The sequence below is a fragment of the Hippocampus comes genome, unplaced genomic scaffold (genome assembly GCF_001891065.2).
Source record: "Hippocampus comes isolate QL1 unplaced genomic scaffold, H_comes_QL1_v1.1 scaffold106, whole genome shotgun sequence".
Classification (NCBI taxonomy): domain Eukaryota; kingdom Metazoa; phylum Chordata; class Actinopteri; order Syngnathiformes; family Syngnathidae; genus Hippocampus; species Hippocampus comes.
In genome coordinates this window covers 777,512-791,060 of record NW_017842055.1, presented here as the reverse complement: position 1 = coordinate 791,060, position 13,549 = coordinate 777,512, and the positions used below count along the sequence as shown (strand labels likewise).

Below are 13,549 nucleotides of genomic sequence, written 5' to 3'. Positions count from 1 at the left end.
GATTCTTTTTCTGATGATAAGTATGAAAATAGGCCCGCTAGCAGCGCAAAACACAGCTTGTATCTTCTGCTTTGGAGTTTAGATTGCCAAGCATAGCAACGTAGAACTTGCATTGGCTCCCGGCGCACTTGAGATGCCATGTAAAGATTTTGTTTCTTGCTGACTTCGTGGTGCCATATCTTCCATCCCGAAAGCCACATTCGCAACACGTGGGTCATTTAGCGACCAAGTCTGCAGGTTCCCGAGCATGCTCTTTTTGGGCTCCGGCATGCTGGAATGTCCTACCCGTGGAAATGAGAGCAGCGATGAGCTACTTCAGTCGAAATGTTTCGCCGTGGTGAAAAGATAGCATGGCTCTCAAGCCCTGGCGGTGATGTGGGTGGCTGACTCCACTTTGGCGACCTCCCTCAAGGCACAGACACTCCATCCTCGTTGTCATCCTCTTCCATCAAAGGTGTGTGTCCTCTTCTTCTTCTTCCTCCTCCTCCGCTACTGCTTGATTGACAAACACCTAGAGGACCAATGAAACGGTGCTTGTTGTCGGGCAGAATAGACAGGTTAGGAACCTCCTCTTGGGACTAGAAATATTTTTGGGGATTAAAACATTTGCCCTGGACTAGAACCTACAAGCTTCTCTTGGGGCGAGTACCTTTTTGTGGACTCTTAACATTTTCTGGAGATGACTACCTTCTGCCTGGACTACAACCTTCTGATTCTGCACTAGGATGACAAAGCTCTCTTGAGAAAACCAACTTCTCTTGGGTCTAGAATCAGGGGTCGGCAATCTTTCAGAGCCATTTCGACCCGGTTTCCGCGGAAAAGATAACACTGGGAGCCGCAAACACTTTTTGACATTCCGAAGCGACAACAGAGCTGCAAAGTAAGGCTGAAAGAGCCACATGCGGCTCCGGAGCCGCCGGTTGCTGACCCCTGACTACAACCTTTTCTTAGGACTATATCATGTGCTTGTAAAATATGTTTAAAAAAAAAAGAAAAAAAAGTGTCTCAAAGTTAAACCAAAGGCTTTATATCCAAATCTCTCCACATGTATTTAGTACAACTGGACATCCTGAACATCCTCCATTACAAGCTTCTCACGGGACTAGAACTTGTGGGACTACAATGTTCTCTCTGAACTAAAGCAGCGCTTCTTGCGAGGGCGAACAGAAAGCACATGACAGATGATCGTACCCCCATCAAGGTTTTCATCCCACCTGCCAGTGAGGGTTGTCGTCGTCGTCGTCGTCCCTGCAGACGCCTTCGCCTCCCCCCACCAGTCCATTGGTACTCGGCCTCTTGTTTTTCTTCTTCTGGTCTTCGTCGTCTTCTTGGCGGTCTTGAGGCCGGTCGTCAGGGTGGTTGTCGCCCGCCACGTCCAGGGTGGGGTTGTCATGGCAACCGTTCTCCACAAATCGAAGCTCCTCGCCGCGGAACTTGGCAACGGAAACAAAGTAACGGGTCAGCGAGCCAAATATTTGTTTTAGAGCTTGTACTCACAGTATTTATTCTCATTGATTTGCCGGCCGCGCGTGGTAGTCTTATGTTCGTCTCACGGTGGTCTTGGCGGTAGGGGGCCGTCTTTTCCAGCAGATGTAGATGAAGCCTGATGTGATGATGGCCAGGCAGATGGAGCCAATGACCACCAGGACCACAAACAGTTTGCTGTAGTCGCTACGCTGGGATGGACTGCGGCGTGGTGGGCACGTCGAAGGGGCGCTGTAGTCCTGGATGCCCACCTGAACGGGCGGGAGGACAGTGGGGGGGTTAGCGCGTGGCTTAGCACAAACACACTACAAGGTCGGGAGAATGTTCTGGAAAAGTCACCTTGTTTAAACTTAAACGCATTTCTCCCAGCAGGTTGAGCAGTTCCTTAGTGGACATTACACCTGGAAGGTATACAGTACACACGAACACACACGCACACGCATGCAAATGAAATTGAATGAACCAACATGGCTGATACAGCAAATCGCAAGACTCCTGATTCTATAAATGCTTTGGGGCCATACGTTGCGTTGCCCACCCCAGTACACACGAACACACACGCACACGCATGCAAATGGAATTGAATGAACCAACAGGAAAAATGGCTGATACAGCAAATTGCAAGACTCCTGATTCTATAAATGCTTTGGGGCCATACGTTGCCCACCCCTGGCCTGAAACCAACTGAGCTTGCAGACAATCATGAGCATCATGTTTCTTCTTCTGTAACAGACACATCGACACACATTTATGCTACTGGCTTCTGTGGCACACTTTTCAAATTATTATTTGGAACAAAAATGATGATTTCTTTTTTTATTCTTTGGTGTGTGAGTCCAAATTTGAGGTATGTGTGAATTCAGAGAGCCACCACTTCAATAAACAGAAAAAAAAAAACAATGGAGCAATTAAGGTACTGTGATAACCTCACAAATTGTGCAAGGAGTGCCACAGTTATCGGTGACGAGACAAACACTTTCAAATCCAAAATGAGAACATAAGCAAGGAGCTGCTGTAGGCCACAACTCACAACGTGAAGCTCACAAGCAGGCTAACTGACTGACCTGTCACTCACCAGGCCACACCCCTTCCAGGCACAACTCCAAAATGCGACTACAACAGTGCGTACTGTGATTGCACTTTATAAACCTCTTTTGTGTGTGCATACCATGCTCAGACGCCACGTGCATCAGCATCTGTCGCTGTTGGTGCGTGGGCTTGCTGAGGTAAATTACCCAAGATCCCTCGGGGCTTTTCAAGCGGCGTGCAAACCGGCGCTCCATTGTTTTCAGCAAGTGCATACCGCCATCACTGCGGAACTCTTCCTGCGCATCTCACACACACACACACACACACACACACACGTACAAACACAACGGTGCCAATGGATACCGTATCTTTGTGTGTGCTTTTGTGTGTATGTGCATAAGTATGTGTGCGAGTGTGGGTGCACTGACTTAGGCGGTTTTGTTTTTTGAACTTACGCAGTTGAGATTGTGTGTCATGTTGAGGATGACGTAGCCATGTCCACTTGGCTGTGTCCAGTCCACGCACACCACCTGACAGACGGACGCGCAAACATCGGAAAAGAGGCAAAATGGCAGATGTCGTGAGAGGGTTTTTTTTTTTTTTGTTTTTGTGAGTCTACTTATGACATCGACCAAATTTCTTGTTGCTCAGTCAAACTGGGTTGAGGGCAGACTTTTGAAAACATTCTGACATGATAAGTTTGTTTTTGAAGAATTCCAAGAAATGACAAAATTGAAACCCCGAACGGACCACTTCAAACCAAAATGGCAGACTTTTCAGACATGACTTCTTGAGACTTTTGTAGGTCAAGTCATGCTAGACACGGTGACCAAATTTCCATGCTGCGAAGTCAAACGGGCAAAGGGGGCTTCATTTTTAAGTCATCGCTGTTGACTTTATTTTTAAAAAAATGTTTTTACGTTTAAAAACCATACATGTGCCTCCTGAGGGGCCGTGGTCATCCAGTTCCAGCTGGTCTCAGATAAGCCCCCATTGGGCGAAACATCTGAGGTGGACGTGGCCCCGGTTTCTTTTCCTTCCTTCTCTTTCTCTTCCTCCTCTTTGGGCTGCCGAGGCGGTATGCTGGTGGCCATGTCGATGCGTGCCACAGTGGCATTGCGGGTAAAATCTGGAAGAAGAACTCAAAAGTCAACCAAAGAAATCTGACTGAGACAACCTGTTGCTTTACCTTTGGCCGCCAGCAGTCCAAAGTCGGTACCTGTGCCGGTGCTCGTCCCAGGGGCCACTGTGGTCGTGGCAATGTTCGAAGACGCCACGCCTGTCGTCGTCGTCGTCGATGCCGATGCGGAAGAGTCAAGAATGCCAAAAGTCGTGGCAATGTTCGAAGACGCCACGCCTGTCGTCATCGTCGTCGTCGTTGTCGTCGATGCCGATACGGAAGAGTCAAGAATGCCAAACCCGCTGAAGTGACCGCCTTCATCAAGCTCCGCCTCCAAAGCCTCAAACAACACAAGTAGACGTTGAAACCGCAACACAAAACATCAATAGTATGACAGTACAAACAAAACAGTAAGTCCAGCACTATGGCATTCATCTTGTCTTCTTTGTACAAGTTTTAAGTTTCTTTTGTTCAACAGTTGTCTGAACAAAAAAAAAACTTAAAAATTAGCAACAAAACCAATAGCAAACGGCAACAAAACAAAATGGCAACAATAATCACAGAGCAATTAAGAAATAAACAACACAACAAACAATATCAAACAGCAACTCCAATATTTACTGAGTATTAGTTTGTTGGCAGCAAATGTTTAGCACCGGCATTAGCTATTTAGCTTGTTGGTTCATTTCAGTTATTTCGATTTACTTTCAGTCACGTAGTGACATTTCGTTATTTGGTGTGAGCTACCTGGCTCTTAGTTTCAAAGTTAGTCAATGACTGATTACCTGGTGAGGCCCCGTCTCCTCGGGGAGGTCTGGGGGTGCTGAGGGAGGAGCGTACCCTGTCGACATGTCATCGTCACACGTTTGGGTTGTTCTTCCAAATGTCAGACACTTCATTAGGTACACATGACTGGAAAGGCAACCAGTCTGTTGTTTGTCTCTATGTTTCATTGACTGGTGACTGATGTATCATTTGTCTCTATGTGACCGCTCATAAACTGGTGAGCAGTATATGTTTTTGTGATCGCTGCCATTGGCTGGCCTCCAATTCAAAGTCATCTGGGATCAACTCCAGACTCCCAACCAAATGAGGGCAAGCAAAACTGGTGAGCATTCTGTCAGTGTACCCAATGAAGCGACCGCATGTCCACCGACCAATCATAGTATCGAGGTCCAGCGTGCCATGCATCCTCTTGACCACGTGATGCTTCTCGAGCCGTCTGAATAACCCCGAGGCCTCCTCCAGGGATGCCTCGGCATCCCCGCCAAGCAGCACCCTCTTTGGGTCCTCCTGAGGAAAAACGACAGCACGCTGGGTCAAATAAGACAGTCGGGTTGAGTGGTTGTCAGTCTTCCTCCTCTCACCAGGTTCCAGGGCTTGGGCACAAAGGACTCGGAGAGCGGCAGCGCTAAACAATGGGGGAAAGGGGAAAAAAAAAAAAAAAAAAACAACAACTTCAATGTTAGACATCCATCAAGGCTCGATTCCCCAAAAATCTTGCAGACTACTTCCTCCCACACACTACACTCATCGAACCCAGGTGAAGAACCACTGCACCAGACGCTGGCGTCACCCAATTATCTGATGGCAGGATGCCGTGTCGCTGTTCAAAAGCTCACTCAGCTGTCAAAATATCCTGCCTTGACTGCATTCTGTACAAAAGTGCATACAGCCCCAGCAATATCCCACCTTTTCTGGATTCTATATGAAAGGGAGAGGTTTAAAAAAAAAAGATCCTTCTCCTTGTTCAAAATATATATATATATTGTTCTCCTTGTTAAGGCCACACAATGGGCTGGTGTTGACAAAATATCTGACAGCAGGCTGCTGGGATGCTGTACGAAATCACACCTACGTTATGGAAATATACCGCCCTTGCAGGGTTCCGCAAGAAAAGCAAGTCAGATGACGATCGTATTTTCTCTTCATCTGTATGTGTGCACGCATCATCGTCGGTACCATCATCATACAAACAAGCCATCAAATCGTGCCATCAATCAATCAGCGTGGGTGCGCGCGCACGCAAGACGCCGCACTACACAGAGCCTCCGACGGGCCCGTGCTTGCATGTATGTGCGTGGAGACTGACCAATCAGCGTGACGAAAATGAAGAGGCGCAGGGCCGCCAGGTCCGCTGCAGTCCACCTCATCATGATCTTCCTCAGCTTCTTGTGTGAACGCACCGCAGCCTGCTTCAGCCGCGCGTGCGCAGTGTGGACACACTCGTTCTCGAGCGAGGGGAGAGAAAACTGAGGTGTAGTTCACATGAAAAGCCACTAGAGGATGCCGTTGCTCGGCTCATTTTTCAACATACAGTATGCGCATATTTATTTGTTTATTTATTTAGTTTAAAACTGTTCACATTTTTAATCGGGTTTAGCTTCAGCCGCGCGTGCGCAGTGTGGACACACTCGTGCTCGAGCGCGGGGAGAGAAAGCTGAGGTGTAGTTCACATTAAGAGCCACTAGAGGATGCCGTTGCTCGGCTCATTTTTCAACATACAGTGTGCGCATATTTATTTAGTTGTTTATTGATTTAGTTTAAAACTATTCACATTCTTTTAATCGGGTTTATTTTTTTTAACTAAAGTACACCGAAAGCGCTAACTGAAAAAAAAATGACAACAATTGTCGGTAAGTACTGTAATTCAGGTCAAACGGGGCTTCATTGACATGCACCGTAAATGTGAGGATATAAAAACAAACAATCAAAACGGAATTAGAAGTGCGGACAGCCTGGGACGGCTTCCCACTCAATGAAGATGTGGGTGTGAATGGTTGTTTGTCTGTATATGTGCTCCGCAACTGACAAGCGACCAGTTCAGGGGTGTAGCCCGCCTTTCTATTTTTAACATTCCAGAAGTGGCAAACAGCAGCATGAAGAGGCGGGGCGGAGGAAACGATATTGTTTCCTCCTGCGACCCAGAAAATAAGATGGACGTAAAAATATGTCTTCTCGCTATAATTTCCTTGAAAAAAATCTTTAATTCTTCCATATAGTGACTTGAGTTCTTTCTTTGTTGGCAGTTTATTTTATTTTATTATTTTTGAAACAATCCGGAAGTGATGAGAAAACAGCAGCACGGGTTGGGTGAGTACCTCACGTGATAGACACGCCCCTCGTCTCCTATTGGGCCTCGCTCGGCAGTTTTGGCGCCACTCGTGAGCGGAAGTGGAGCTAGGTCGTCTGAGCCACCGGACAAGGGTAGTGTTTTTGTTTTGGTTTGCTTTCATTTCGGGGAGCTTTTTTTTTTGTTTGCTCCTTTTCTTCCATCTCCTTCGCTGCGGCCACCACGAGTTTGCCGGTCGCGATAGTCACCCGGCCAGCCACGATGCGGGGCGACGAGTCGTCCGATTCAGAGTCGGGCCGCATGGAGGAGAGCGTCGCGCGGAGGAGTTTGGAGACGCTGTGTCAGGAGCTCAACATGGACGAGCGCACGGCGACCGAAGCCATGGACAACTTCACGGCCATCTGGAACACGTACACGCTGGAGGTAAGTTGCGGGGCGCTCCTTGAACTCTGACAGCTTCCGCCTCACCAGGCAAACAACAACGACGACAACGCTGCGGGTGACGTCGAAGTTTGGGCGTTCCGGTTCGCGGTCTGTTGGACGTCCAGACGTTGCCTTTTACTTGAACAGGCGATTGGAGTCCTTTACGGCTAAACTATAACATATTACGACAGATTTTGGGAGTGCATGGCGTTTTTATAGCGTTTCAGATTGTTTATAAGTTCAAACTGTCGATGAAGGCAGCACTTGACGTCACCGACCTTTTGGAACCATCTATTGATTAACGTGACGGACAGTTTGATAGACACTTCTGAAATAAAATAGTTGCTCAAATTAAATGTAATAATGTTATCATCGCATGATATGGTTAATAAGAATCAATCCTATTCACTCAATTGAAGACTGTAAACTTTTTCTCAGATCAATATGCAACACCATTTCCTTCTAGAAATTTCTGCCATTGTTTAAATTTTGAAATGATCACTTTTTAAAAATATAATGCAACACCTTGGTTATTGATCCTTTATTATTATTATTCATTTATTCAAATTTCAGTATTTTAAAATCGTCTGGGTTGAATTTGACCCCATAAAATGAAATTCCACAACAACCAACTCGATGTCAAGGATTCTATGAAGAACCTGCCTGCGATGGCCCCCAACCTGCTTTGTTCTGATCAATCTCCTCAGGGGCGTGTTCTTGGCTGATGCTCGATCGCCTGTGGTTGCAGGACAGTACCGCGTTGTTTCTTGTATTTGTGTGAAAGTGATTGTGAGTTGTTGGGTGGATGTGTGCGTGCGTACAGGGCGAGGTGGTGCACTGGTTGGCGTGCTCGCTGTACGCGGCCTGCAGGAAAGGAAGCACGCCCACGGTGGGCAAAGGCCTGATGGAGGGAAACTGCGTGTCGCTCACCAGGATCCTGCGCACCGCCAAACTCAGGTGCGAAAGGACAACGCCAACACACCTCCAAAAAGTTCACACAATTCCAGCCTCGATTCTATAAAATTTTAGGAGGAATGAGAACACAGTTGCAGTTTCTTGATAAACAGTGTTTATTAAAACAACAATTTAGATGATTTACAAGGATTAATACAAGGCCAAAGGCGTTATATTTTGAAGTTTCATGACAAGATTTTTTTGGGGAAAGCGATCATTTTAGCAGATTAATTTTTTTGAAAGAGTATTGAAAATAAAAGTTGTATTTTCATCGAAAAAAACTCATAAAATTATGATCAAAATTAGGATTAAATTGCAGTCCTTCAAAAAAAAAAATCAGCAGATTAAAGTTGTATAAAGTTGTATTGTAAATTATCTTCTGAAATGTTAACATTGTGAAATTGGGATATTTTTTTTAGCAGAAGAAAGTATCCTTCATGTTACATGGATATAATTTTATAAGCAAAATAAACCATCTTGTGGTTCTGGTAAAAATAAAAAACGAAATAAATGTTGGACTTTTCATGCATCCGGCAGCCTGATCGAGTTCTTCTCCAAGATGCGCAAGTGGTCCGACATGTCCAATCTGTGCGAGAACTTCCGCCTGCGCATTGAGCGTCTGGAGCGCAACTTTGAGGTTTCCACCGTCATCTTCCGCAAGTTCCAGCCCATCTTTGCCGCCATGTTCCGCAGCCCGACGGGCTCCGAGGCTCCGCCCCCTCCGCCACGCCAGCCCCGCGGCCGGAAGCACCGGCGGCTGCCCTGTCACACTGCCGACGTCTTCAAATTCTGCTGGACGCTCTTTGTGTACACCAAAGGTGGGCCGCCGAACCTCGACTCCTTCACTTGTCGGCCATTCCCGTGAGAGGTGCTTTTTGGCCGCTGATTAATGCGAAGGGCTTCCGCCGTGATAAACACTTCTGAAAGAACGCGTTTGATCAAATTGCTCCGGATTCGAGTCTTTACATGGAATAGACATTGTACTTGTCTATATTTCTACTTCTACACCAGGTAACTTTCACATGATCGGTGACGACCTGGTGAACTCGTACCACCTGCTGCTGTGCTGTCTGGACCTGGTCTTTGGAAACGCGCTGATGTGCGCCAACAGGAAGGAGCTCATCAATCCCGCCTTCATCGGTCAGAAACGCGCGCTGTCGCCGTCGGCATCACTTCATACAAAAACTTGTGACGTTCAAGTACATCATCGGGCATTTCTAAAATCAGTCAGTGAGCGAGCCCCTATGGCCCACTGTGATGTCACAGTGGGGCTAATTAACGCAGCTGATTCATTTGGGGGGGCGGGGGTGGATCACCTTTGATCGGCGAGGGTTAGATTCGGGCGTGACAGCGGCAAAACGGAAACAAAATTGAAATATCAACGTGCGTTGCGCTCGTAACGCTTACGTGGTCGCCAGGTACGTCGGGGGATGAAATCCAGGCGTGCGCCGACGAGGCGTCTCCGTGCGTGCTGGAGAGATTGTGCGAGCTCCACGACGGCCTGGTGGTGGAAGCCAAAGGCATCAAACAGCACTACTTCAGGCCTTACATACACAAGCTCTTTCGCAAACAGGTACACAAAGCCACTTCCTTATGTCGTGCCCCTGCAAATGTGTCTTAACTTCCCCTGTGGTCCATTCGCTCTCCTTTTGTCCCACCAATGGCTCCTCATGTGTCCCAATGACTCTTATTGAGTTCCAATCACGTTTCTCTATCCAGAGTATCCCATGATATGATGCGGCATGATGTTCCATCGCGCTCCATTGTTTTTGTCCACTTCCGGTCACCGTTGTCATGTTTTCACTGTCTATGTCTTTGATTGTGTGTGGCCTTAAAAGGCGAGGCTTGCTCTGTTGAGTGGGAGTCAGTCAGTGAGCGTTGAGTTGGCTGTTGTTGGCCCAGGACAGCAGCTGGCTGTTGGAAAAAAAAAGATTTTTTTAAATCGTCAATCTAAAATCCAATAATGTCCCATTTTAAATCCGTGAGGCAGGGAAAAGAAGTTTGGTCTGGTGAGGGATGACTTGACGTTGACTCATACGCCTCTCGGAGCACAAAGAAAGAATCTCTGACTTGATTTTCTTCCTGACCAGATACTGAAGGGCAACGAGGATCTTCTGACCGAACTTTTGGATCCTCACAACTTTATTGACAACAAGTAAGCTGATGCTTGTCGTGGTTTTGCGTGAGGGGCTTCTGACACCTTCCTTTGTTTTTGCTCATCAGCAAAGCGCTCAATCGCCAGTACGAGGAGTACGTCTTGACGGTCGGAGACTTTGACGAACGCATCTTCCTGGACGACGATGCCGACGAGGAAATCGGAACGCCCAGGAAAAGTTTGCGCTGGCCCGCGGGCGTAGGCACGGCACAGGCCACCGGCGCTCAGGCACAATTGCAGCATCACGTTGAGAAGGTAAAATGCGGCGTGTCGCAGTCATCCTGCTGACGCGCGCGCAAATGCGGCATGCTAACAGAACGGCGCTGTTGCTCGCTGTAACAGGAGCACACTGATGCAAATGAGTAGCTCGTGAACATAAACGCGCTGACGCCATCAAGTACGTGCTATTGCTAACGAGAATAAATGCTAACAAAATCACACCGGTTCATGAGAGCAGATGCTGACAGAAAGACACCGGGGATCATTCGAACAGGCACGTACCATTGCGAATGATATTGCGTGCAAACAGAATCGCACTGACACCAACTGAGAAGTTTAATGGGGCTAACTGGAAAAAGAACACGCCAGTGTGAATGAGAACATACTGACAGTCGTGGAAACACACTTGCACTCATTAGATCAGAACCCCATTGATGCGAACGGGAAGGTACTGACTAACTCGGGACAGGAACTCAGTCATGCTAATGAGAACATTCTGAGGGTAGCGGAATCACGTTAAGGCCGACAGGAACGCAGCAGTGCTAATGATCGCAAATGCTAACTGAACGTCATCGAGGTAAATGGAAACAGGCACTTACTGACGCTAATGACAATGAGCGCGAACAGAATCGGGCAGCCGCCAATCGGAACGGGACCCGCCCCGCAAATGCGAATCAGACATCACTGACGCTAACAGAAAAGCACCGAGGCTAACTTGAATAGAAATGCATGACTGCTAATGCTAAAGAATTCGAAGGTGCGTCGCTAACAGGAAGTGTGTGCGCAGTCGGCCTCCCTGGCGCCTTCGACGCCTCTGACGGGTCGGGCGTACCTGAAAGAGAAGGACGTGCCGGTGACGCCCGTGTCGTCGGCCACGCAGAGCGTCAGCCGTCTTCAGAGCATGGTGGCCGGGCTCAGGAGTGCGCCCAGTGAGCAACTGCTGCGCATCTTCAAGTAACGTTGCTTTTCTTTCGATCTGAGTTTGACAAAAAAGTGCTTCAAATGATGGGTGGAAAACTGTTTTGGACTTGAGGTCATGCTCTCGAGACCCCACCGAGTCCATCGTGAGCCAGGTGAAGATGCTGGGACAGACCTTCAAAGAACACTACACCAACGACTCGGATCACTCGTCGGGGTCACACATCGGTACGCGCGCACATGGGGAATTTGGATTACTTGTATTACTCTAAATTTTGACAGCGATGTTTTCAATGAAACTGCAAATGAATATTGGCCCCAAATATGGGGCATCGGTGTTGGTGACTATCGGCCCATCGCCAAAAAAATATTAGAAAATATGCCCTTGAAAAGAAATAGACATATTTAACCTCATTTACCCAACAGACAAAATGCCTGCAAGTGCATCTGGGGGTATGTAATCTTCATTGTGTGTGTGTGTGGGCAGATTTTGCTGAGAGTCGCCTGAAGCTAGCTGAAATTCTCTTCTACAAAGTTCTGGAAAACGTCTTGATGCAGGAGACCAAGAGGCTGCAAGGGAAAGACATGAGTGTAAGTGTGTGCGCTCTCACACACACACACACACACACACACACACATACACACGCGCGCGCGCTAGTATGCTTTTCGCTGCCCTGAAATTCAGGTTTGCAAAGCACAATGACTAATGGATGCCAGTGGATGGTGGCGTTGCATTTTTTAAATTGGGGATGCACTGCGCAGCTTTTGAGTGGAAGATAAAGATTGGGCACCGAATCTCGGATCGGCATGTTGTTTGCGAGAGCGAGAAATGGCAACTCAGAAGTTGGACAAGTTTAGGCAGGTGACACTTGAACAGAGAACGCGTGTGTGTGTTTGTACGGTAGGAAGAGCATATGCATTGTGCTGGCTAGTTGAATGTGTGTATCGTGGGCATGAGAAAAGATGAATCTATACCCGGAGTGAATAGTGAATGCCGTGTAAAAAAAAAAGTGTAAATTTTTGGGGGTGTATGTGATCTAAATCTCTTCAATCCTAGCACCCAAGTCATTGTTCTGCTTGACATGTTTCTTGTCAAAAAATTGTTTCCTCCACTTTTTATTGAGAAACTGGTGTTTTTGGTGCAACCATCCTGTGTTCTATTGGTGATGACTTCATATTATAATATGATATGACGTGCGCGCGCGGGTGTGTGTGTGTGTGTGTGTGTGTGTGTGTGTGTGTGGCAGGTTCTACTGGAGAAGGACATCTTCCACTGTTCCCTTCTGGCGTGTTGCTTGGAGGTGGTTTTGTTCTCCTACAGCTCCCAGCGGACTTTCCCGTGGATCATTAACGTCTTCAAGCTGGCCCCCTTCTACTTCTTCAAGGTCTCGCACGTATCCACGCGCGCGCGCACACACACACACACACACACGCACGCATGTGATATGACAGCTTTGCCGATGTGCGTGCGCAGGTGATTGAGGTGTTCATCCGCTCCGAGGAAGGCCTGTCCCGAGACATGGTCAAGCATCTAAACCTGATCGAGGAGCAGGTGTTGGAGAGCCGAGCGTGGACCGCAGACTCTGCCCTGTGGAACGCCTTGAGTGCCGCCGGCAATAAGGTGCCCACCGTCGAGGAGGTCAGTGCAACGCCGCAAAATTCCCCGCGAGCGAAAATGACATTTATTAGTCCCACGTCAACAAAAATGTGGGCTAGGCAAATAACTTTCCTTGACCACGGACCGCTGGCGATTGACTGGCCGCACGCTTTGGAAATGTTTTTCGTTCCTTGCTTCAGGTGAACTTCCCATCCAGTCTGGACTCCGGCGGTTCGGCTTCCGCCGGTGGCGCCCAGTCCCAACTTCCCCTGATGACACTGTCGCCCATCGTTCACCCTCGGATCAGAGAAGTCCGCTCAGGCGTGGGCAGCATGCGGAAAGGTAAACGTCCGAATGCCTGTTAACGTTCCTTGTCTTTGTCCAAGGCCCGCCTGATATTGCCAAATTTTGCTGTCCGCCCGGCAAAATCATTTTGCTTCATCGAAGCGATCCGTTGTTCATTTCCCAAACTTTGTTCTGTTGTTCCCCGCAGAAGTTCCGCCGTCCCCGCTGTCGGTGCACGAGCGCTACAGCTCCCCGGCCGCCGGCAGCGCCAAGCGCCGCCTCTTCGGCGAC

General features: G+C 48.0%; 2 protein-coding genes across 2 annotated transcripts in view; one reads left to right on the top strand and one right to left on the bottom strand.

Annotated features, from left to right (window-relative positions):
- Positions 1 to 14: 14 nt before the first annotated feature.
- podxl2 (podocalyxin-like 2) lies at positions 15 to 5,879 on the bottom strand. The gene is made up of 12 exons (XM_019860456.1): positions 5,727 to 5,879; positions 5,002 to 5,045; positions 4,792 to 4,927; positions 4,420 to 4,475; positions 3,704 to 3,974; positions 3,450 to 3,643; positions 2,970 to 3,044; positions 2,654 to 2,810; positions 1,825 to 1,886; positions 1,554 to 1,736; positions 1,215 to 1,433; positions 15 to 511 (listed from the first exon to the last, which is right to left on the bottom strand). Exons 1-12 carry the CDS (start codon positions 5,788 to 5,790, stop codon positions 449 to 451), a joined length of 1,524 nt encoding a protein of 507 aa, XP_019716015.1. The 5' UTR covers positions 5,791 to 5,879; the 3' UTR covers positions 15 to 448.
- Positions 5,880 to 6,736: 857 nt separating this feature from the next.
- The window catches only part of LOC109510273 (retinoblastoma-like 1 (p107)), a 27,331-nt gene continuing 20,518 nt past the window's right edge, over positions 6,737 to 13,549 (top strand). Inside the window, exons 1-14 of the mRNA XM_019860455.1 lie at positions 6,737 to 7,130; positions 7,954 to 8,087; positions 8,622 to 8,902; positions 9,096 to 9,224; positions 9,503 to 9,657; positions 10,175 to 10,239; positions 10,308 to 10,494; positions 11,246 to 11,412; positions 11,492 to 11,604; positions 11,864 to 11,967; positions 12,624 to 12,761; positions 12,851 to 13,015; positions 13,174 to 13,315; positions 13,467 to 13,544. Of these exons, the coding sequence (XP_019716014.1) occupies positions 6,969 to 7,130; positions 7,954 to 8,087; positions 8,622 to 8,902; positions 9,096 to 9,224; positions 9,503 to 9,657; positions 10,175 to 10,239; positions 10,308 to 10,494; positions 11,246 to 11,412; positions 11,492 to 11,604; positions 11,864 to 11,967; positions 12,624 to 12,761; positions 12,851 to 13,015; positions 13,174 to 13,315; positions 13,467 to 13,544 (2,020 nt within the window). The 5' untranslated portion in view covers positions 6,737 to 6,968. The remainder of the gene's footprint in view (positions 7,131 to 7,953; positions 8,088 to 8,621; positions 8,903 to 9,095; positions 9,225 to 9,502; positions 9,658 to 10,174; positions 10,240 to 10,307; positions 10,495 to 11,245; positions 11,413 to 11,491; positions 11,605 to 11,863; positions 11,968 to 12,623; positions 12,762 to 12,850; positions 13,016 to 13,173; positions 13,316 to 13,466; positions 13,545 to 13,549) is intronic.